The following is a 23163-nucleotide window of genomic DNA, read 5'->3' as shown; positions in this document are numbered from 1 at the left end:
ACACTGAATCATACACTTTAAATGGATGAATTGTACAGTTCGTGAATTATATCTCAATAAAGCTGTTAAAAAATATATATCCATAGACACTCTGCAATAATTATGTCTACTATGCCTCCCTAAATCAACTGTCCTGGAAAATATCTTGTCTGTCTCTGTATTTCTGGTGCCTGGCAGGGAAACAAAGAGCAGATGGTCAATAACTGTTGAATAAATAAATGTAAAAATGCTAAGGTGGGGCTTCCCTGGGGTCGCAGTGGTTGAGAGTCCGCCTGCCAATGCAGGGGACACGGGTTCGTGCTCCGGTCCGGGAAGATCCCACACGCCGCGGAGCGGCTAGGCCCGTGAGGCATGGCCGCTGAGCCTGCATGTCCGGAGCCTGTGCTCCGCAACAGGAGAGGCCACAACAGTGAGAGGCCCGCATACCGCAAAAAAAAAAAAAAAAAAAGCTAAGGTGAAGTTTTTTCAAGTTGCATAATCCATTTCTACCATGCCAAGTGGCAGGAAGGAGGGAAGAGATTACTTGTAAATGGTTTATAGGAGAGGCAGGAATTCAATTGAGCCTTGAAAGACAGAAGACCAAGAACTAGAGACTGTTACCTGTGTGTATCCTCACATGGTTTTTATAATTGGTTGCACTGGCAAATGCCCTCCCACATCCTGGTTCTGTGCAGTAATAAGGTCTTTCTCCTGTGTGTGTCCTAATATGCACTTTTCTGATATTCGATGTTGTGAAAGACCGACCACAGCCTTCAAAGTGACATTTAAAGGGCCTTTCTCCTGAAAACACAAAGGGAAATACATTAAATGGTGCAAAAATACACAGAAAATTGAAATGTCTTATCCTTCAATTCTGCTTAGGATCATTCATGCTCAGACTCTAGCCTTTTTGTATTGAACTTCCCTTTGAGTTTTTTTCTCTTTTTTTCTGTCAACAGCATCATCTACTCCAAACTTAAATTTACATGGGAAAATCTGAATAGTATTCAAAACTCATCACTGATTACATGACTTTCCAAAATGGAATTACCCAGAAAGGCATATTAAAAAATGAGCTGAGAAAAGAAGACAAAGAAATACATATCATAAAGAAATACAAAAGAAAAATAGAGTCTGGAATAAGGATTAAGTTAGAACAACCCTAGAATCCCCTAAAAGCTTACCTCCTACTTTATTCTATAATACTTGAAGAAAAAGAATTTTTGGTCCTTTTAAAATCTAGTGTCTAACGCATAATATGAATCAAAAATATTTGCTGAATATATTACTATTCTCAGGAGCTTGGAGACGCTTGCCTCTGATATAACAGATAAAACTAAGAACACAAATGAAATAGAAGCAGGGACGTACAGCTTTGTTCCTGAACACTGTAAAGTAAAGCCGATTTGGGATCATATTTGAACTAAAAGTTAAACTTTAATGACTGGAAGAATCCTCCATGAAAATCTGCTAAACTATCTCAGAATACTTAGAAGTATTTGGGGACAAAAAAAAAAAAAAAAAAAAAAGAAGTATTTGGGGACAAAGTGATAACAGTATGTTTAAAACAACTGCAGTAAAATTTCAAACTAAAGGACCATATGCTATACTACTTAGTCAACAGCTTATAATAGCATCTCTTATCAACAGTTTCTGAAACTCTTCCAGCTCTGATCCAAAGCAAATAATTACCTTTATATTACCAATCTGCAAATAATCAAGTACAAGGAGGGGAGGGGAGGGGAGGGAAGATAAGAACAAAGTACCCTTTAGGAAAAGCAGAGAAGGAATTTATTAAGGACAGGGGAGATGATCACAAGGAAGTAACAAGCCTTTCTTTCTGTGGGGCTGTGAGGGGTTCAGACACTTTTTTTAGAAGCAGCTTAATGCAGAAGAAGCAGTACTAAACTGAGAAGGAATTGGGTGCCTTAGGTTCTGGTCTCTGTTGGGCTACTAAGTAGATGTATAATCCTAGGTAAATAAGACTGTTGCTCAGATAATTCCTGAAAACTGAGAGGGTTGGTGGTCTAGGGCCATTGTTAATCTCTTGGAACATGAACCCCTTTGAGAATCTAACAGCATTACAGGCCCTCATCCTGGAAAGAAGCACACATGCACGAATGTCAAATTGCATGGAGTTTTGGGAGTTTAAGAGAAGCCCTTGACGTTGACTCCCTGAAACGCTTCCAGAAACGACTTCCCCAAGTCCCTTCCTGCAGATTAAGAACTCCTGGCCTAGATATGACATTTCTTCACACCAGTACCTGTATGAGTTCTGATATGTTTTTGTAGATCTCCTGAAGTTTTGAAAGATTTAGTACAATTATCTTCTGAACACCGATATGGCTTTTCTCCTGTATGAGTTCTGACATGACTTTTTAATCCATAACCTTTAAGAAAAATTTAAAAGAAATGTAATTACACAAGACCCCTCTAAGCATGCCCATTGAGATTAAGTTATTGAAAAATATAGTAAACACCAAGGATATAATACTAGGCAAACACAACAGAATAACTATTAAAAAGGTACAAGAGTATGACAACTCAGGACTGTCCTGCTGAAAATTCAATAGTTTCACCTCTGTCTAGAAGAGATTGTGTGCTGCTTTTTTTAAAGTGCCCCAATCTTATTAGATGTTTACAACTCATACCCCAAAATCTTGAAGTAGAATCAAGACATGATACCCGGAGAAAACCATAATTCAAAAAGATACATGCACCCCAATGTTCACTGCAGCACTATTTACAATAGCCAGGATATGGAAGCAACCTAAACGTCCATCAACAGAGGAATGGATAAAGAAGATATGTACATATATACAATGGAATATTACTCAGCCATAAAAAAGAACAAAATAATGCCATCTGCAGGAACATGGATGGACCTAGAGATTGCCATACTGAGTGAAGTAAGTCAGACACAGAAAGACAGGTATCATATGATATCACTTATATGTGGAATCTAAAAAAAAGGGTACAAATGAACTTATTTACGAAACAGAAGTAGAGTCACGATGTAGAAAACAAACTTACGGTCACCAGGGGATAAGTGGGGGGTGGGAGGGATAAATTGGGAGACTCAGAATGACATATACACACTACTATATATAAAATAACTAATAAGAACCTGTTGCATAGCATAGGGAACTCTACTCAATACTCTGTAATGGCCTATATGGGAAAAGAATCTAAAAAAAAAAAAAGGGGGAGAATGGATATATGAATATGTATAACTGATTCATTTGCTGTACACCTGAAACTATCACAACACTGTAAATCAACTATACTCCAATAAAATTTATTTAAAAATAAATAAATGAATAAATGGATGAATACAGGAAAAAAACTTATAGAATGTTACAATTAATATTTGTACAGTAAACTGTATGTAAATTTTACCTCAAATAAGAAATGTAAACAAATATTGATATGCATGCTGAACTGTTTATGGTGGTATACTCTAACATTTTTCATTTATATAAATGTTTGTAAATTTTCATAATAAAAAAGAAAAAATCCTGAGAAACAAAACCAAAAAAATCGTGACATGGAATGAGGAATAGGGTGAAGTCAGGAGGCCTGGCAACGGTCCTGGCCCTCTTGGATGTGTACCTGGGAGGGACCCGTCCCACTGCTAAGCCCCTGTTTCCCATGGTTCCCCCTAAGGTCTGTCCTAATGTTAAACTCTGTGTCAGCTTTAATGCTTGACTTTTGTTTTTCCTGCTAAAAGAAAGCAGAGTGTGGAGTGAAATAACAAACACAGTAGGCAGAAACAGGTCTGAGGAGCAAAATGAGAACACAGAGAGAGAACAGAGCAAGCAGGACAAAATGCAGTAAGGGAGAGATTGGAAAACTAGTCACTGTGTGCCCACTAATTCAGACCAAGGCAAGGGGTCAGTTCCTGCCTCTGACCCGTCTCTGCTTGACCCCCAAATGGAACCAAGAAACAAAGAAAATTCATGTTTTTACCTGTTGCAAATGCTTTCCCACAGCCTGCATGCTCACACTGATAAGGCCGGTCTCCTGTGTGTGATCGCTCATGCACCTGTTATTAAAACACGGGCATGAGTTTATTTCCTTGAGGCACTCCACAGGCGGATGGTCTCCACAGAGACCTTTTTTATTTCCCCACTGCTGAATTATGTTGTTGCTTGTATGTTATTTTTGAAAAGCAAAAGATAATTTCTTTTCTCAAAAACTACAGGTCAGTAATTCTCAATATAGACCAAATGTTGTACGTTAAGAAGTACTCATTTTAAATAAGGAACAGGGGACTTCCCTGGTGGCACAGTGGTTAAGAATCCGCCTGCCAGTGCAGGGGACACGGCTTCCATCCCTGGTTCGGGAAGATCCCACACAACACAAAGCAACTAAGCCCGTGTGCCACAACTACTGAGCCTGCATTCTAGAGCCCATGAGCCACAACTACTGAAGCCTGCGTGCCACAACTGCTGAGCCCGCATGCTGCAACTACCGAAGCCCACGTGCCTAGAGCCCATGCTCCATAACAAGAGAAGCCACCACAATGAGAAGCCCACTCGCCGCAACTAGAGAAAGCCCGTGTGCAGCAACGGAGACCCAACGCAGCCAAAAATAAAAAATATATATATATATAAATTAAAAAATAAGAGGTTCGAGTTTTTCTAGAGTGGTCAAAGGTGTTTGAATGGAACATGTACCTGGTGAGACGCAGGAGTACAAGGAGACGCTACACAATATAAGGCTAAGAGTGTGGAGGCTGCTGGCAGAGGGGCCTCAATCTGAGGCAAGGCTTCACTGCTGACTAGTGGTGTGGCCATGGCACTTGCCTTCTCTCAGCCTCAAAGTCCTCTCTGTAAAGTGGGGACATAATAGTACCTACGATAGAGGGCTGCTGTGACAAATGAATACTCATGACAATGGCCAACATTTACTGAACCTTTACCACATGCCAGGCCATTCTCTTCAGTACTTTACATGTACAGAATTAACTAACTTAATTCTCACAACCACTCATTGAGGGAGGTACTTTTATCATCCAATATTATAGATAAGGAAAATGAGGTACTTAAGAGGTCAAGTAACATGTAAACACTGATAGGTAGTGGAGATGGGCTCTAGGGATGTTATTCCAAATATGCTAAATGCACACTTCCTGACACATTGTGAGTTATTCAATAAATGTTAGCTATTATTTTTATGGGTCATGGTATGTTGTGTTTAGCTGCAATCAAAATACTTGGCCTATGTATTTGACAGACAGGACAAATTAACACCAACTTTCACTACATTTCAGCAAATCACTGTTAACGGAATGATTACACATATATCTCCCATGTAATTACATAAATTTCACATTTGAGAAAAATGTATTCAAATATGTAGCGTACCCCTATCATGTGTCACGTAGTATGCTGGACCTGAGGGAGCCAGAGATGAAAAAAGCATAGTCCAAGCCCTCAAAGAGTTCAGTTTCTAAAATCTGCATAGGCTTTTGTGTGAGTGTATTTGTATCTTGATAGGTGGGGGAGAACAATGGTGTTTGAATACTGCAAACACATTATATTGGCATTTAATGCCCTATTCTCATAACTAGACACGGCCTTTCCTTCATATATACCTTAAGATGATGAGCTGTTGTATATAATTTTCCACATCCGTCATAGCCACAACGAAAGGCCTTCTCTCCACTCTGTTGAGACTTAGCAGTTACTCTTGTTGCATGTCCTTGTAAGACAATCTAGATGAAACAAAAAGTATGATTTAAATTATTTATACAGAAATAAAGTAGATGAAATTACAATTTTCAGGATAAAAAAGATAAAACTGTAATATGGTTTTCCAGACTCAGGTCATCATTTTATGAAGATTCTATCATGCTGAGCCAGTTAGGTTAATTCTGTTCCATGGCTGAAGTCAGCAGCTCTGGAAGAAGTCAAAAGGAGATCCACAAGGGGGCATAGTCAGCGCTCACAGGTCGATTCCCACTCTAGAAAAGTCAAGCCAGGGAGCATCCATCAATGCATTATATGCAGATGTTCCTTGACATACTCCAGGGAATTAAGTGTGTGTGTGTGTGTGTGTGTGTGTGTGTGTGTGTGTGTGTGTGTGTGTGTATATGTATGTATATATATGTATATGTATATATATATTTATAATGTATATATGTATTTTAGGACATATGTTCTAAACAAGGTAAAAATCAATTTCAAAAGCAAAGGAAAAGAGGAGGTTAGGTCATTTGAGTCGCCTGTGGGAGACATTACAATCCATATGATCCTAGTCTATACTTACATAGTGTTAAGTAGAAGATCACTTCTCTGGAACTCAACACAAGACTTTAAACAACTGCACTGATGTTAGAGGTTTTTAAAAGATTATGACCTATTTTAGAAATTGAGGTACCATGAAAATTGAAGAATAACTTTCTACTCTGTGGGCATGTGGTGATGGTGCTGCCACATCCTATCTGTGCAGATTGTCATACTTGGCTCAAAAATGACTCTGGGACTTCCCTGGTGGCGCAGTGGTTAAAAATCTGCCTGCCAATGCAGGGGACATGGGTTCGAGCCCTGGTCCAGGAAGATCCCACATGCCGTGGAGCAACTAAGCCTGTGCACCACAACTACTGAGCCTGAGCTCTAGAGCCGTGAGCCACAACTACTGAGCCCATGCACCTAGAGCCCATGCTCCACAATAAGAGAAGCCACCACAATGAGAAGCACGTGCACTGCGACCAAGGGTAGCACCCGCTCACCACAAGTAGAGAAAGCCTGCGCAGCAACGAAGACCCAATGCAGCCAAAAATAAATAAATAAAAATAAATTGTTTTAAAAAACTGCCAAGCCAAAGGACTTTGATCTCCAATGTAAATAAAATTAGTTTTTAATGAAGTCAAAACTAATGGAAACCATGAAAAAGGACCTTGGATTCTAACAGAACATGTAAAGCATCAACAATGCTGCATGATGCTAACACATTTACAAATTACATTCTCATGTGTTACCTAAAATATTAATCAAATGAAACTCTCATTTGGTTTTCATAACCCCATGAGATGGGTAAGGCAAAGATTATTGTTCTCATTTAGTTAATAAGTCTCAGATCCAGAGAAATTAAGTAATTTGCCCACAGTCACAGATACTACATAGCAGAATGGAAGCTCGACTGAGATGTTTTTATTACAAATTACATGTTACTTTAATAGCATGCTGTTCTGCTTAACTAAGGGTGGTGTAGCTGAAGGGCAATGACAACAGTCATAGCCTCCCTGAAACACACATATCCCATCATCCTTATGGTTCTTACAACTGAACACATGGGCAACCTTAAACAGAGTACTTCAGATGAGTGTTTTCAAATTCGGTACTACTGGGGCTTCCCTGGTGGCGCAGTGGTTGAGAGTCCACCTGCTGATGCAGGCGACACAGGTTTGTGCCCCGGTCCGGGAAGATCCCACATGCCGCAGAGCAGCTGGGCCCGTGAGCCATGGCTGCTGAGCCTGCATGTCCGGAGCCTGTGCTCCGCAACGGGAGAGGCCACAACAGTGAGAGGCCCGCGTACCACCAAAAAAACAAAACAAAACAAAATAAATTCGGTACTGCTGACATTTTGAACAGAATAATTCTTTGTTGTAGTGGGGCTAATCTATGCCTTGCAGGACATCTACCCAGAATATGTCCCCAATTGTGACGACCAAACTTGTCTTCAGACACTGCCAAATGTCCCCCAGGGGGCAAAACTGCCTTCCCACGAGCGCATTAAGTTTTAGATACTCTAGGTCTTTCTTGTTGTATGAAATCTGGTTTCAAGTAAGAGATCAGCTCAGCAGCACAACTAGTATGCTTATGTTATAGATGAAAGAAAAAGCTCTAAACTGTAAGCATCACAATGAAAAAAAAATCTAAAGCTTTGAAACAAGACTGTAAAAAAAATCTATCGCATTAGGTATAGACCTCTTTACTTTAAAGTTCAGCCAGACACAGAGTTACAACTTCTTAAGCAACTCTGGCAGAAGTAGGATGAGTACTAAGAGACAAACCAAGACGTTACAGGTCCTGCTTATTTGCAGCGGTTCTTCTGGGATATTTTGACCTTTTAATACCATGTATTGGGTCCTCAACCTCAACTATGGTACTCAATTGTTTTGGAGGATGGAAGATTCAGAAACTTCTGGTCTAGCACTTAATGAAGAGAAATATGAGTCACAAATACAAGCCACATATATAATTTTTTTTTTGGCCGTGGTGGGTCTTCGTTGCTGCGCACGGGCTTTCTCTAGCTGCGGCGAGCAGCGGCTACTCTTCGTTGTGGTGCGCAGCCTTCTCATTGAGGTGGTTTCTCTTGTTGTGGCTCGCGAGCTCTAGGCACGCAGGCTTTAGTAGTTGTGCACGGGCTTAGCTGCTCCGTGGCATGTGGGATCTTCCCAGGGATGGAACCTGTGTCCTCTGCACCGGCAGGCAGATTGTTAACCACTGCACCACCAGGGAAGTCCCCACATATATAATTTAAAATGTTCTAGTAACTACATTTTAAAAGGAAAAAGAAACAGGTGAAATTAATTTTAGTAATTATTTTATTTTACCTAGTATGTCCAAAATATTATCATTTCAACATGTAATCAACAGGAGACATTATTAATGAGATATTTTACATTCTTTCTTTCTTTCTTTTTTTTTTTTTTTTTTGCTGTATGCGAGCCTCTCACTGTTGTGGCCTTTCCCGTTGCGGAGCACAGGCTCCGGATGCGCAGGCTCAGCGGCCATGCCTCAAGGACGCAGCCGCTCCGTGGCATGTGGGATCTTCCCGGACCGGGGCACGAACCCGCGTCCCCTGCATCGGCAGGTGGACTCTCAACCACTGCGCCACCAGGGAAGCCCTACATTCTTATTTTCATTGTAAGTCTTTTAACTCTGGTATGTATTTTACACTCACGGCACATGCCAATTCTGACTAGTCACATTTCAAGTGCTCAGTAGCGACAACATTTTGGACAGCATAGATCTAGTCTGTAAGGAGAGGTACAAAGGAAAAGGAGAAAAAGCTACAGTCAGAACAAAAATCCTATTCAACTTTCTTCATTTTCTTTGTCTATTGGCACAAACACCAAATGGTTATATATCTGCAGATAAAGAGTAATCGTGCTTTTTACGACATTCTGTTTCAGCAGTTCTGAATTCCTAGTATGTTTCTGGGTTCAGAAATTAATTACTGATCGTAATAGAATTTTATGCTAATAGTATAATGTTATAATACGGACCAATGGTAAATTCACTCATTTTTTGTAAGACCTATTCTAGTTTATTACAAGTGTAGTTACAACTGTCTTTCTTTAAAAATATTCTATTATTTAAAAACTTAATTGTTAGTCACTAATAAGAGACAGAACCCTGTTGGGCCACTCCAAGGCACTGACCTACATCTCTTGTATATATTTACACTGCGTTTGCATTTTAGTAGAGTTTGACTTTGATAGATTTGACATACTGCAGTATAAAAAATATTAAAGTCTCATTTTATGAATTCAAAGACTTGAAAATTTTGCCTAGAATCATGTAGTTTCAAAGCTGGTGGGCTTAATGATTTACAAACTGTGTTTATATTACTGCTACTTCATGGCATCACTTCAGTGATAAATAGAAATACTGGCTATCCAGCAATGTTTAAAAGCATCAAATTTTTACCAGTGATTTCTTTTATTATTTTATTTATTTTTTGCAGTACGCGGGCCTCTCACTGTTGTGGCCTCTCCCATTGTGGAGCACAGGCTCCGGACACGCAGGCTCAGTGGCCATGGCTTATGGGCCTAGGCGCTCCGCGGCATGTGGGATCTTCCCGGACCGGGGCACGAACCCGCGTCCCCTGCATCGGCAGGCAGACTCTCAACCACTGTGCCACCAGGGAAGCCCTCTTTTATTATTTATTCTTACTATAAATATAAAATCTTCTTGATAACCCCCAAGAGTACTACTCAATGGCATTAAGTGGTGATGCTAATGCTCAAGTTAAAAAGTACTGCCTGAAGCAATAACTTTAGGAGTTAAATATGATAAAACACTTGGAAGACTGCAAAAAACTATGAGGGAGCAGTCAGCCAAATACTAGAGATAATTGCTGAGAAAAAAAGGAGCAGCATTAAAGCAGTAATATACTACAGTGATTATATAAGCTCCAAGAACATCCACCCACACGAACACCAACCCCTCAAACAAATACAAAAACACATAATTCATAACAGAGTCTTGAAATTTGACTTGTAGATCTCCCAGAATGCATCTGTGACTACTCTGTACTTAACTACAAACCTTGGCGAGGCTCTGCAGCTCTAGGCTGTTATTTGGGTAAGGGATAGCCAAGGACTGGACCCAAGGTGAGCATCTGAATCAAGGGCAGCGAACCAGTGGCCATCTGCAGCCCAGGAAGGAGTCTGGTAGAAGCAGTAAAAACAGCTTTGCCCAGAAGGAACAATGACAATTAGCTAGACTGGACCTTCTCTCCAGAAGTTGAAAAGGAAAGTATGGAGGGAATCAGGTGTAAACAGAAGAAACAAAAACATATAAAAAACAAAGTAGTGGGCTTCCCTGGTGGCACAGTGGTTGAGAGTCCACCTGCCGATGCAGGGGATGGGGGTTCGTGCCCCGGTCCGGGAGGATCCCACATGCCGCGGAGCGGCTGGGCCCGTGAACCATGGCCGCTGAGCCTGCGCGTCCGGAGCCTGTGCTCCGCAACGGGAGAGGCCACAGCAGTGAGAGGCCCGCGTACCGAAAAATAAAAAAAAAAATTAAAAAATAAACAAAAAAAAAAACAGAGCTGAAAAAACAAAGTAGCAAGGGTTAGTCAGTCACAGTAAGGGTGAAGGCCCAGAAAAAGGATCCACAAGCTGCCGAGGGTGGGGCAGACAGAAGACCGCCTGGTCTCCAAAACTGCTTTGGACTCCAGAACACAAGCTTCATCTGGATTTCTGTGATATTTCTATTTCTTTAGTGCCACTTTCATCCATATAATGAATTCTGAGACCTGAGGAGGTAATCTGAGAAAGCTGCTGCCTAATGCATACACTGTTTTTCTGAATTGGTAAGATATTCCTAGGGAGGTAGTGAGTTCTTGCTTTCATCCCTAGAAGGGCTCAGAAATGCTAAGAGAAAGAGATTCTAATATAAAAAAGTAGCCTTACATACCTGCATCTTTTTCTCTTGCTCATTTTCTCCAATCATTCCTGAACCTGTTACGCTTTCACTTCCATCAATGGACACCTACAGGAATAAAATAAAGCTTAAAAAAATTTTCACATATTGATAATTGTTTAGGCTGGGAGATAAGTACATGGGTACATTATCATTTATTTCTGTGTGTGTTTGAAAATTTCCATTATAAAAAATGGGGGAAAAACCTTTTAAATTATATAAATGATATAATTTCAATGCAGGGAAAAAAACACAGCCCTTTTGATGTAAAACTTAATTGAGGGGCTTCTCCGGTGGCGCAGTGGTTGAGAGGCCACCTGCCGATTTGAGGGGCTTCTCCGGTGGCGCAGTGGTTGAGAGTCCACCTGCCGATGCAGGGGACACGGGTTCGTGCCCCGGTCCGGGAAGATCCCACATGCCGCAGAGCGGCTGGGCCCGTGAGCCATGGCCGCTGAGCCTGGCGTCCGGAGCCTGTGCTCCGCAGCAGGAGAGGCCACAACAGTGAGAGGCCCGTGTACCGCAAAAAAAAAAAAAAAAAAAAATACTTAATTGAGATTTTCCTTCACCTTTTCCAAACTCTAGTTTCTACTTTATAATTCATAAGCAGTTCCATCTATACCTCATTGTTTCTTTTATGGCACTCATACTTGAGTGTATCTTTGTGTGAATTACCTGCCACCCATTTCTCTTCTATAAGCTTTTACTCCATTCCTTTTTTTGTCTTCAAATGTTTCTTTCTACCCTTCACTTCTTTTAAGATAAATGCTGATCTTCTCCTTGATGCTGTCTGATTTTGACTCTGAATTCCTAGTTTCTTATTTTTTTTTTTTTGCTTTCTTTTCTTTTAGTGAAAGATAAAGAAGCTGTATCTGGGATGTTCTTCACATTGTAAAATGCTGTACCTTTGCTGCATACTGTTCCAAAGCACTGATGGTGTCGGGATCAATCGTGGCATCCCCAGTGTGTAGACCTGCCACTGTCCCATCAGCCTGAATTGCCAAAATGGTGTCAGACTGTGGGACTTGCACTGCATGGTGGATGTAAGCTGTGGTGCCGTCTTCCAGCTGAACTGCCTGTAATGCACTCTGGTCATAACTATCTGAGGGAGTAGAAGAGAATGGCATTAAATTAAAGGTAGTCTGATAAACAGTTACATATTTAAAGGAAGAAGGGAATGAACTTTTATTGAATATTTACTATGAGCAGGGCCCATGTGCTTTACGTATGTTATTTCATTCAATCTTCACAATGATTCTGTGAGGCAGGTATATTTACCACCTTATTGTACGAATGGGAAACTGAGGCTTGAGGAAGTAAAGTCACTTTCCTTAGGACCCAGGAAATAAAAAAAACTAACAATTAACAGTCAAAAATCAGTATGCAGGGCTTCCCTGGTGGCGCAGTGGTTAAGAATCCGCCTGCAAATGCAGAGGACATGGGTTTGAGCCCTGGTCCAAGAAGATTCCACATGCCACAGAGCAACTAAACCTGTGCGCCACAACTACTAAGCCTGCGCTCTAGAGCCCGTGAGCCACAACTACTGAGGCCCGTGTGCCACAACTACTGAAGCCTGCGCGCCTAGAGCCCGTGCTCCGCAACAAGAGAAGACACCGCAATGAGAAGCCCGTGCACTGCAACGAAGAGTACTCCCGCTCTCCAAAACTAGAGAAAGCCCACATGCAGCAATGAAGACCCAATGCAGCAATCAATCAATAAATAAATTTATTTAAATAAAAAAGGAGTACTAAAAAAAAAAAAATCAGTATGCAGAGAAACCAGGATCTGAACTCATGTCAGTATGACTCCATGGTTTTTTCCCCCTTCTAAATAACCATACTAAGAAACATACAGCATTGTGAAATAATAAATCTAGCCAATTACAGTGAACCTGTGATCAACTCCCACTGCTAAGGAAAAAAAATTTTCAGTTTACTTTTCTCAACTTTAAATAAATTTATTTATAAATTCAAATATCCTATATTTTTAAAAATTTCTTCCTTTGGTTTCACAACTAAATATAGTCTCTTAAAACATTTACAGTCATTCTATAATAAAGTATTTTATAAAGTAATAACAATAGCTAATATTTATTGAGCATTTACTATGTGACAAATATTGTTCCAAGTGCTCTACATGTTTGTACATTTTGTCTTCACAACTACCCTATGATGTGGATACTTATCATAATCCTCATTTCAGATGATGAAATTGAAGCACAAAAAGGTTAAATAATTTGCTCAGGGGCACACAGCTAAAAGACAGCAGACCCAGATTTGAACCCAGATAGTCTGGCTACAGAGCTGTGCTCATTGCTCCTATGCATTCCACCTCAAACCTCTGGTCCTCCCTACACAAAGCTAATAAACATGAACATTTTGCCACATTTGCTTCAGATAGTTTTAAAATTTTTATTTAGTTTTAAAGACCAACACAAGGGGCAAAGGACCTTGCTGAAGACATTATATTTAAAAGGAAGAAAAAAATCAACAATTTAACTTTCAAGTGTTTAATTTCATATTTTAAAGGCAGCCTCTAGTTGAAGTCTTTCAGAGACCAGGGGTTTGCTATTTCAACCTGTTACTGGACAACTCAAATTATTAGAAAGTTTTCCCTTAGACTGTGCCAAAATCTACCATCTTATATTTGAGAGAACAAGCATAATCCTTCTTTTACATGACAACAGCATTTCTGCAACTAAAGGCAGGTCTTATTTTTCCCACACCCTACCTCCCCCTTATTTTATTCAAATGTTCAAAGCTAATTTACCTTTGGAGGTATGGTGAATAAATGCTGTAGTTCCATCTTCTAACTGCACTGCTTGCCCATCCTCTAAACGCAAACTGTCCCCTGCTCAAGAACAATGTTTACATTTAGATCCCATATTTTCCAAGCATATTCTGATAACTCAACAACAACAGAGTCAATAAACCATTAAACACATCATACAAACCTACACTTCCTTTATGGATCCTTCAACATTTAAATAATTTCAGCAAAGCTGCTCTGAATAAGTGTTTAAAGGTAAAAAGATATTAGAATACCTGTTTTAGGAATATTTACCAGGGGATAGGAGAATTGAAAGAAGGAAAAAAAAGAAAATGAGAAGGCGTGTAGGATTTATCTCAAATAATAGAAATATTCACTTAGAACTGTTGCCCATTTATCTCCAGAGTAAAGTCTAGTAATTTCTTTTCCATTAACTCCGAGAGAAAATCTCAATTAAGTTAAAATGGTCTTTAGATCGTCTCTTTGACATCTACCTATCTCCCCTTTCAGAAGGAGACCTAGAGATCAGGAGATCAGTAGTAAGAGGCAGTTGGAGGCAGCAAATACTGAAGTATGAGAATCAGAAGGGTAAGTAAATATCAAATACTTACTACTTTTAGGTATGGGTACATGTTGAACATAGGCAGCAGAACCATCCTCCAACTGAATGACCTGACCATCTATGAGTTTCCCATCTAGAACAAACAATTTAAGCCAATAAATTAGCACAAGCAAAAATTTTAAACTTTATACAATTTCAAAATGGTATCAACTATAAAAACATACACTACTTAAGATCATGTTCATCTTGATTCTTCCCTCAATGTTCTGAGGCAATTCAATAACACATCCAGTGATCCTACAGAAAGCAGAAAATCCTCCCTCAGCCATCCTTTCTCCCCTCCGATTTTCAATTAGACAAGTTCAAGAGGAAGAGTGGCTCATCTGAGCAAGCTACATGAGTCAAACCTCTATATACCTTTCAGAGCCACTTAGGAATCGTGACCCTGACCCCAGCGAAGCTGAAACTGGGAAGATAGAAAGATGTATCAGTGCACATGAGGCCAGCTGTCATTCTCATCCCTGGGGGCTACAAGTCCCTTGACTATGTATACATATGCTTAGTAGCTTTCCAAAAAAAACAAGGAATTTGAGAACTAGGCTATTTCTTGGAGCAAAGTAAACAGTGATTTAGAAACAATGTTATAAAAGCAAAACCAAATGTCTACTTTTACACATATTTTGTAAAAACATTAACTAATAATTTAAAGGGAAAAAGTGAGAAAGGTCTTACTAAAAATAGGTCAGGGACACTACCCCCTCCCCTCTTCCTCACTAATTTTGATACCCCAGAGTATCTTCCAAATATCTCAAAAGGTGTCCTCAAATTATCAAAACAAAGTTTAAGTTAAACTGAAATTACTACCATATGGAGTACAGTGTCTGTAGGAGGGATTGGGAAGTGGTATAACTGCTAGGTGTTCCAACTCTGAGGTTATGAATTGCTGGTAATAACCAATGGGCTGTATATGAGGCACATACCTTTAGAATTGTGTTGTATATAAGCAGTAGAACCATCTGCAAGTGTTACTGCTTGCAGGCTTACACCTTCCATATTTTCTAAATTGTCACCATCTATTATAAAAAAAAAAGTTATTTTCTTTAGGTAACTATCATATGTGTGTGCTGTTTAATTTTTTAAAAAATAAAATTTAGTCAAAAGGCAGATTGCTTAACTTAGACTCAAATGGGATTTCTTATAGCATTTACAAAAAATATTTCTTTACCCTACTATACCAGCATCCATACCAGGGTAAAAATGCTCATAAAAAGGCTTAGCTTTGTGTTGCCTTTAGCTAAAGGAGGAGGAACAAAGTAAACAGTATTGTAAGTTTTCATTCTCCCTTAAGATAAATATTTCCAAACCCACATGATCCCTTCAAATAAGATTGCTCACCTGCCACAGTTACTGCCTCTGTCAGGCACAAGGTAACATGCTGAGCCTCCATTCCTCCTCCAGGAAACTCTGTCATTCCCTGAGAATCTCGATTTATCTGGGCTAACAACATTTTCTACCTTGAAAAAAATGTAGGCATTGAGAACAAAGAACGATGTATATGAAATAAAATCTACAAACGATATTTATGAACCATAAAAAATTGCTACGGAAGTGAACAGTGTTTGAAATAAGCTGAAATTTCACTTAATATGCTGGGTAAAAGTATTTGCCCAAAGTCCAGAGCATGCTTTTAATAATTCATCAGTAAACTATTGAAAAAAAAAAAAAACTATTGAGCACACCCAAGTCTTGCCCATCAGTTCTGTACCATGTCTAAAATTCCCATAATTTGTGTTCTTTGGGTTTAACATGGTTGAAGATTCCCACTTAGAATCCATGAATGGATTGAGTTAATCCTGTTGACTCAATCTTCAGAAATCTATGCTGAACCTGGCCACTTCTCACAAGCTTCGCCATTACCGCCCTGATCCAAGCCACTACCATCTCTCACCCTGAGATGTTACTGCAATAGCATCCTAACTGGTCTCCTTGCTTCTACTGTGACTTCCCTCATCTCCTCTCAACACAACAGTCAGATTGTCCTTTTGAATGAAAAAGTTAGATCACATCTCTCTTCTGCTCAAAACCCTTTGATGATTTCTCATCAGAGTAAAGCCAAAAGTCCTTACACTAGCCTATGAGGCCATTGATCTTGCCCCCATTTCTACTACTCTCCGTCTCATTCGTTCCATTTCAGCCACACTGGTGCCCTTGCTTTCCCTCAAACATACTGGATGTTCTGCTGCCTCAGGACCTTTACATTTGATGTTCCTTCTGCTTGAAACATTCTTCCTGGTATCTTCATTATTACTCCCTCATCTTCTTCCAGTCTTTGTTCAATGGCACCTCAACGAGAGCTTCCTTATTCACCTCATTGCAAACTGTACCTCCAACCCCACAATGATGATATACTCCAGCCCTCTTCCCTCCTTTATATTTCGGCATAGTACTAATAAATTGACATATTACATGTATTTACTTGTTTTTTTTCTTATCTATTTCTCCCTCAAATAGAATGGACAGGTGTTTTTATGTTTGCTCATTGCTGACTAAAGTGCCTAAAAAGTACTTGGCACACAACAGACACACAATTGGTGCAGAATAAATGGATGAATGGCTCTTTTACCAATCATCACCACAACCCCCTTCCTCCCTTTCCCTATCTCCGGGTCCCATTACCTCTGTAGGCCTTGTGTTGTCTCAAACATGAGTTGGGATAATTTAGCTGCCTTGAGCCAGGGAACTGGATACCAGAGCATCTCTTGAGGACCTTTCCAGGTCTAAAGATCTGATTTCAGTGTCAATATTTAAAAGAGCAATATGCAGATAGTAGTAATAATTTGCAATTATATTTATGTTAGGACTACTTGAAGATTTTTGTTTTATAAACACTATAAACTACACCCTCTTTGGATTAAAGCCAGGGACTATGGTTTAGACTCTGAAAGGTATCAGTGCTGTGATAAAAGTCAATCACGGGCTGACTTTTCAGGGATTCCTGAAATATTTCTAATCTATAACTGTTCATAAAGCAGACTGAAACTTCAATACTTCCTTGCTACATCTAAGGGCTAACAGAGAAGCCTCAAAGTAAAACTGGTACTCTGCTGTTAAGTCCCCTGATGAGTACAGGATTGGGACAGGCTAATTTTCAGAACAAGTACTGTCACTATATAACAGAAATAAGACAAGGGAATGGAAGGGAAAACACCTATAAAAATGTAGAAAGCACTCTATGATTTTACAGCATTCGTCTAGAAGATGAATTTTGAAAAAGGCAGATTACAAGTTAATTTGGGTCATGATGTTAAGAAATGCCTATGGTTTGACCATAATTCAAGCATTTGTCCTCTTCATTGAATTATCTATAAATCTCCAAATAACTACATCAACAGGTAACTGATATATCTGCAATAAATAAAAGTTATTTCTTGTCTGAAAGCTGGTCAAGTGTTAACTTTCTTTAGGAAGGCTTCAGGACCTACAGTATCTATCCTAAGGGAAAAAAATCTACACTAACTGAAACATCTTGAAGAGACAGCTGATTCCTGGACACAAACTGCTGGCAAATACATGGGGTGGTGAAGGAATCAGAAGAGATCATATGGGCACTACAATTACCAGAGATAATAAGTGATGGCAAGTACACAGCCCATCTTATTCTCAAAAAGGCTCTGTGATACAATTAATGCCCTTTGTTAGAAAATGATCAACTGGGGAAAATATGATAATGAATAGATGAAATAAATAAGCTAGAGATCAAACACTCTATAGTTGCTCATACCATATCCACCATCATGTCTTGATTATTTCTGGCACCAACATTTTCAGGTTGTGTGAAAATAAGTATGTAAGATACACATGACACCTTTAGAAAGGGCCACCTTGCAAAAGGTAGTCAGCTTCCTGTGCTTTAATAATGAATCATGGGCCAAAATCAGACACAGAGGAGGCTGTCATGGGGGCACAACAGGAATCTCAAATGAAGACATCTGTGTAATAAATAAAGTTCCTGCCTTTCTGGAAGATGATGATGGATATTAGCATAAGAGAAAAAAACACACTTATGAAATGTAGCAAATGTTATATCCAGAATATATAAAGAAATTCTACAACACAACATCAAATAACTAATAACCCAATTAAAAATTGGACAAAGGACTTGAATAGAAATTTCTCCAAGGAAGATAAACAAATGCCAGACAAACATATGAAAATATGCTCAATATAACTAACTGTCAAGGAAATGCAAATCAAAACCATAATGAGATATCACCTCACACCTGTTAGAATGCCCACTATTGGGACTTCCCTGGCTAAGTGGTTAAGACTCTGCACTTCTACTGCAGGGGGCCCAGGTTTGATCCCTGGTCCGGGAACTAAGATCCTGCAAGCTGCGTGGCACGGCCAAATAAATAAATAAAAATAAAACAAAAACAGTATGGAGATTCCTCAAAAAATTACAAATAGAATTACCATATGATCTAGCAATTCCACTTCTGGGCACATATCCAAAAGGATTAAAAACAGAATCTCAAAGAAAGATTTGCACACCTCTTCACTGCAGCATTATTCACAATAGCCAAGAGGTGGAAGCAACCTAAATGTCCATCAACGGATGAATGGATAAATAAAATGCAATTTATATATACACAATGGAATATTAGTCTTAAAAAAGAAGGAAATACTGTCATATGTTACAACATGGATGAACCCTGAGGACATTATTCTAAGTGAAATAAGCCAGTCAAAAAAAGACAAATACTGCATGATTCCACTTATATGAGCTATCTAAAGTAGTCAAACTCTTAGAATTAGAAAGTAGAATGGTAGTTACAAGTACTAGGGGAGTTGTTTGATGAGTATAGTTTCAGTTTTGCAAGATGAAAAAGTTCTAGAGATCTATCACACAACAACGTCCATATAGTTAACACTACTGTACCCTACACTTAAAAATGGTTATGACTGTAAATTTTATGTTGTGGGTTTTTAACCATAATTTTTAGAAAAAGGTCTGAACACATATGGAAAAATGTTAGGATCTGTTAAAAACCAAGTGGATACATAGCTTTTATTCAATTACTTATACAGGTACTCCTCCTTATATTTGATAGATTTCATAATTTTAAAAGTGAAAAATATCCAAAATTATTGGCAGGAAGAAAAAAATGTCTGAAAATTGATGGTTAAAATTAGTAACTAAATACTAGCTGACTTCATCCCTTAAAAAAAAAGAATCAGTGTTTCCTCAGTGGTATGAATCTACATCAGATGAATATTTTAAAACGTGAAGCCCTTAGATATTTCAAGTTTGGTCTAATTTGTTAGATACAATTATTACCACAAATTATTATGAAAATATAAATCTAATGGTCCAGGTATAAAGAACTCCAACTACAAGTAACCTTTATTGTGGTAAGAAATGATACAAAAAGAAATCCAGATTAACAAATCTTAGAGGTCTTTTTGCATGAAGACACAGAAGCCAGGCCTTCAGAAATTGTCAACCTCAGATCCTAACCTCAGGCTGGTTTCACCTCAACACTTAACAGAGAAGCTATGCCATTCTATTACCTGGTCTCAATTCCAAATTTTCGTCATAAATTTACTACTATACAAAGTGTTTCTCCATTTAAGCATGGTCATTTGTGCTGCATTTTATGACATCTCCTAACCTGGAATGAGGAAGTTCCTTAGTACAGCAACATAAAAATAGCAGGCTAGGGGCTTCCCTGGTGGCGCAGTGGTTGAGAGTCCGCCTGCCGATGCTGGGGACATGGATTCGTGCCCAGGTCCGGGAAGATCCCACATGCTGCGGAGCGTCTAGGCCTGTGAGCCATGGCCGCTGAGACTGCACGTCCGGAGCCTGTGCTCCGCAATGGGAGATGCCACATCAGTGAGAGGCCCGCGTACCGCCAAAAAAAAAAAAAAAAAAAAAAAAAAAAAAGAAGGCTATCCTGTACCTTTGCAGTATGCTGATCCAATAACACTGCTTTGATTAACATTTGTGGAAAACTATCTTTAAATCCCTTCAATTTTATTTAAATACACCCAGGGAATAAGCATGTTCCACTGATGAAATGTAATTCAGTTAAGTACAGAGTAGTTAGAATGTGCTGGTGAATGATGTAGAGTTTTCATAGGCTCTACAGAATGCTAAAGGGTAAAACTGAGGGATAGAGTTTATACTACCTATTTTAAAGAAGTAGAATATTCTATCAGATGGGTGAAATGTTGGAAATTGAAGGCTTTCAAACTTTTTGCCAAGTTCCAGGACCATTCAGAAATAGAATATTTGAAACTGACTGGCAGGTAGTTGAGATGAGGCCTAGGAGACCTGAAACTAAAATACCTGTGAGAAAAAGAGGTGAGAAGAGACAAGAATTGAGAAATGGACACCTAGGTCTAGTCATCAGGAACGTCAATTTTGGTGATGGTTTGTTCTTAACTGAACCACTGATGTGAAAAAGAACCAAAAAAAATCTCTCTCAAACATCAACAGTGTAGCATTAAAAACAGAGCTTGAGGGCTTCCCTGGTGGCACAGTGGTTGAGAGTCCGCCTGCCAATGCAGGGGACACGGGTTCATGCCCCAGTCTGGGAAGATCCCACATGCCGCGGAGCGGCTGGGTCCGTGAGCCATGCTGAGCCTGCGCGTCCGGAGCCTGTGTTCCGCGGCAGGAGAGGCCACAACGGTGAGAGGCTCGCATACCGCAAAAAAAAAAACAGGGCTTGATAAGGGCACACCTGCATAGCTCAGTTTGCTAAGCATGCCCTGGCTTGCTTTCACTGAGACTAGGGAGTCTGAGGAAGCATCAGGAGAAAGAGAAAGGTTCTGATATATTCAAACTCAACTTCTGACACTGTTCTGTTAAAAAAAGCATAAAGTTGTTTCAAAACTATGATGCCACAAAAAAAAAAAACTATGATGCTAGATTGTACTTTATTTCCCTCAAGATAAACACTGTGTATGTTAATATTTTATTACCCAAATTGCTCATCTTGTCATAGGTAAGGGAAGCAAAGCATTGTGAGACAATTATGAAAATGAGAGAGGGCACTCCTGAAACACGACACTATAACAAAATAGATCCTTTGTCCAAAAAAGTATATTGAATAGGACACTAAACATGGATAGTTAAAACATATACCTCTAGTCAGAAAAAACTGTATAGGTCATATTTACAAAGCATTTTTCAGATCTAATAACTTATTTGATGGAATAGTCCTGAAGGGCCATAAAAGTTCTTGGGCTCTTCCAACCTCTTCTGAACCCCCAAAGCAGTCCAGCAAACTTACATGTCTTTATTTCTTCATGGTGACTATTTAAAATATTTTCCATTTACCTCAAACCTTCTACCCCCACTCCCTCTCCTGCTATCCTCCCACCCCGTCTCCTTCACCACTTCATTTTCAGCAAATTAATCAGCTCCCAACTTCACGGAAAATATATAAGTCAGCAGAGGAATTCTCTGCCAACAAACCTCACTTCACTGCATTTCCACACATTTCTTCCTTCTCTCCTACAATATTACCTTCCTACAAGGTAAGACTAATCCTTCCAACCTGTACTCTGCATTTCATCTGTCTTTCCTCCTTAGGGATCTCAGGGATCTCTCCTGTAAAAAATTTCCCTCTCTCTCCCAGTTCCTTCCCATCAATAACTTAAAAAATCACAAAAACAGGGACTTCCCTGGTGGTCCAGTGGTTAAGACTCCATGCTCCCGATGCAAGGGGTCAGGGAACTAGATCCCTCATGTTGCAACTAAGAGCCCGCGTGCTGAAACTGAAAGATCCTGCATGCCGCAATGAAGATCCCTCACATGGCAACTAAGACCCGGTACAGCCAAATAAAAATAATAAATATTTTAAAAAACAAAATCTTGCCTCTGACTCAGCTACTAGTCTCTCTTTCCCTCTTTATCACAGCTAGATTTCTCTAACAGTTGTTACTAAGACTATTTCCTGATTTCCCACTGCTATCCATCTGGTTTCTGTCCCTAAGTATTGAAACTGCTTTGGCTGGTCACTAATCTCCACTTTAACATGAAGTTCGATGGCCATTCCTATGAATGAGAGATGAAAATATTCACCCACAAAAAGACTTACACAAGAATGTCCATAGCAACTTTATCCATAATAGTTCCAAATTGGAATGAACTCAAATGTCCATCATAAAACAGATAAAAAAGCTGTGATAGGGGCTTCCCTGGTGGTGCAGTGGTTGAGAATCCGCCTGCCAATGCAGGGGACGTGGGATCGAGCCCTGGTCTGGGAAGATCCCACATGCCGCGGAGCGCCACAACTACTGAAATCCGTTCATCCTAGAGCCTTCGCGCTACAACTATTGAAGCACACACATTCTAGGGCCCGCGTGCTGCAACTACTGAGCCCACCTGCTGCAACTTGTGAAGCCCGCGCACCAAGAGCCGGTGCTCCGCAACAAGAGAAGCCACTGCAATGAGAAGCCTGCTCACCACAATGAAGAGTAGCCCCCGCTCGCCACAACTACAGAAAGACCTCACACAGCAACGAAGACCCAACGCAGCTAAAGAAAAAAAAAATGTGATGGATACTTTTCTGTCTTATATTGGGTTTGATATCATTGACCTTTATCTCCTTCTTAGAACATTCTCTTACCTTGGCTTCTGTGACTTCCACACGCTCCTGGTTTTTTCCAACTTCCTAGCAAATCCTT

At 39.6% G+C, this 23163-nt stretch overlaps 1 protein-coding gene across 7 annotated transcripts in view; it reads right to left on the bottom strand.

Annotated features, from left to right (window-relative positions):
* Positions 1–23163, bottom strand: part of ZNF143 (zinc finger protein 143) — a 55382-nt gene that overhangs the window by 23920 nt on the left and 8299 nt on the right. For 3 of the 7 annotated variants that reach the window (XM_032640957.1, XM_032640953.1, XM_032640956.1), the window contains exons 2-11: positions 15865–15979; positions 15450–15542; positions 14519–14602; positions 13908–13991; positions 12044–12240; positions 11136–11210; positions 5579–5698; positions 3949–4024; positions 2244–2369; positions 601–780 (exon numbers count right to left, since the gene is read on the bottom strand). In XM_032640957.1, coding sequence (XP_032496848.1) covers positions 601–780; positions 2244–2369; positions 3949–4024; positions 5579–5698; positions 11136–11210; positions 12044–12240; positions 13908–13991; positions 14519–14602; positions 15450–15542; positions 15865–15976 — 1147 coding nt within the window. In that variant the 5' untranslated portion in view covers positions 15977–15979. Of the gene's footprint in view, positions 1–600; positions 781–2243; positions 2370–3948; positions 4025–5578; positions 5699–11135; positions 11211–12043; positions 12241–13907; positions 13992–14518; positions 14603–15449; positions 15543–15864; positions 15984–23163 lie in introns of all 7 variants that reach the window. The other 4 variants (XM_032640954.1, XM_032640960.1, XM_032640958.1 and 1 more) reach the window with 3 other exon arrangements.

The sequence above is a fragment of the Phocoena sinus genome, chromosome 8, assembly GCF_008692025.1.
Source record: "Phocoena sinus isolate mPhoSin1 chromosome 8, mPhoSin1.pri, whole genome shotgun sequence".
NCBI classification, from domain to species: Eukaryota; Metazoa; Chordata; class Mammalia; order Artiodactyla; family Phocoenidae; genus Phocoena; species Phocoena sinus.
This window is presented reverse-complemented; position numbering and strand designations above follow the sequence as displayed.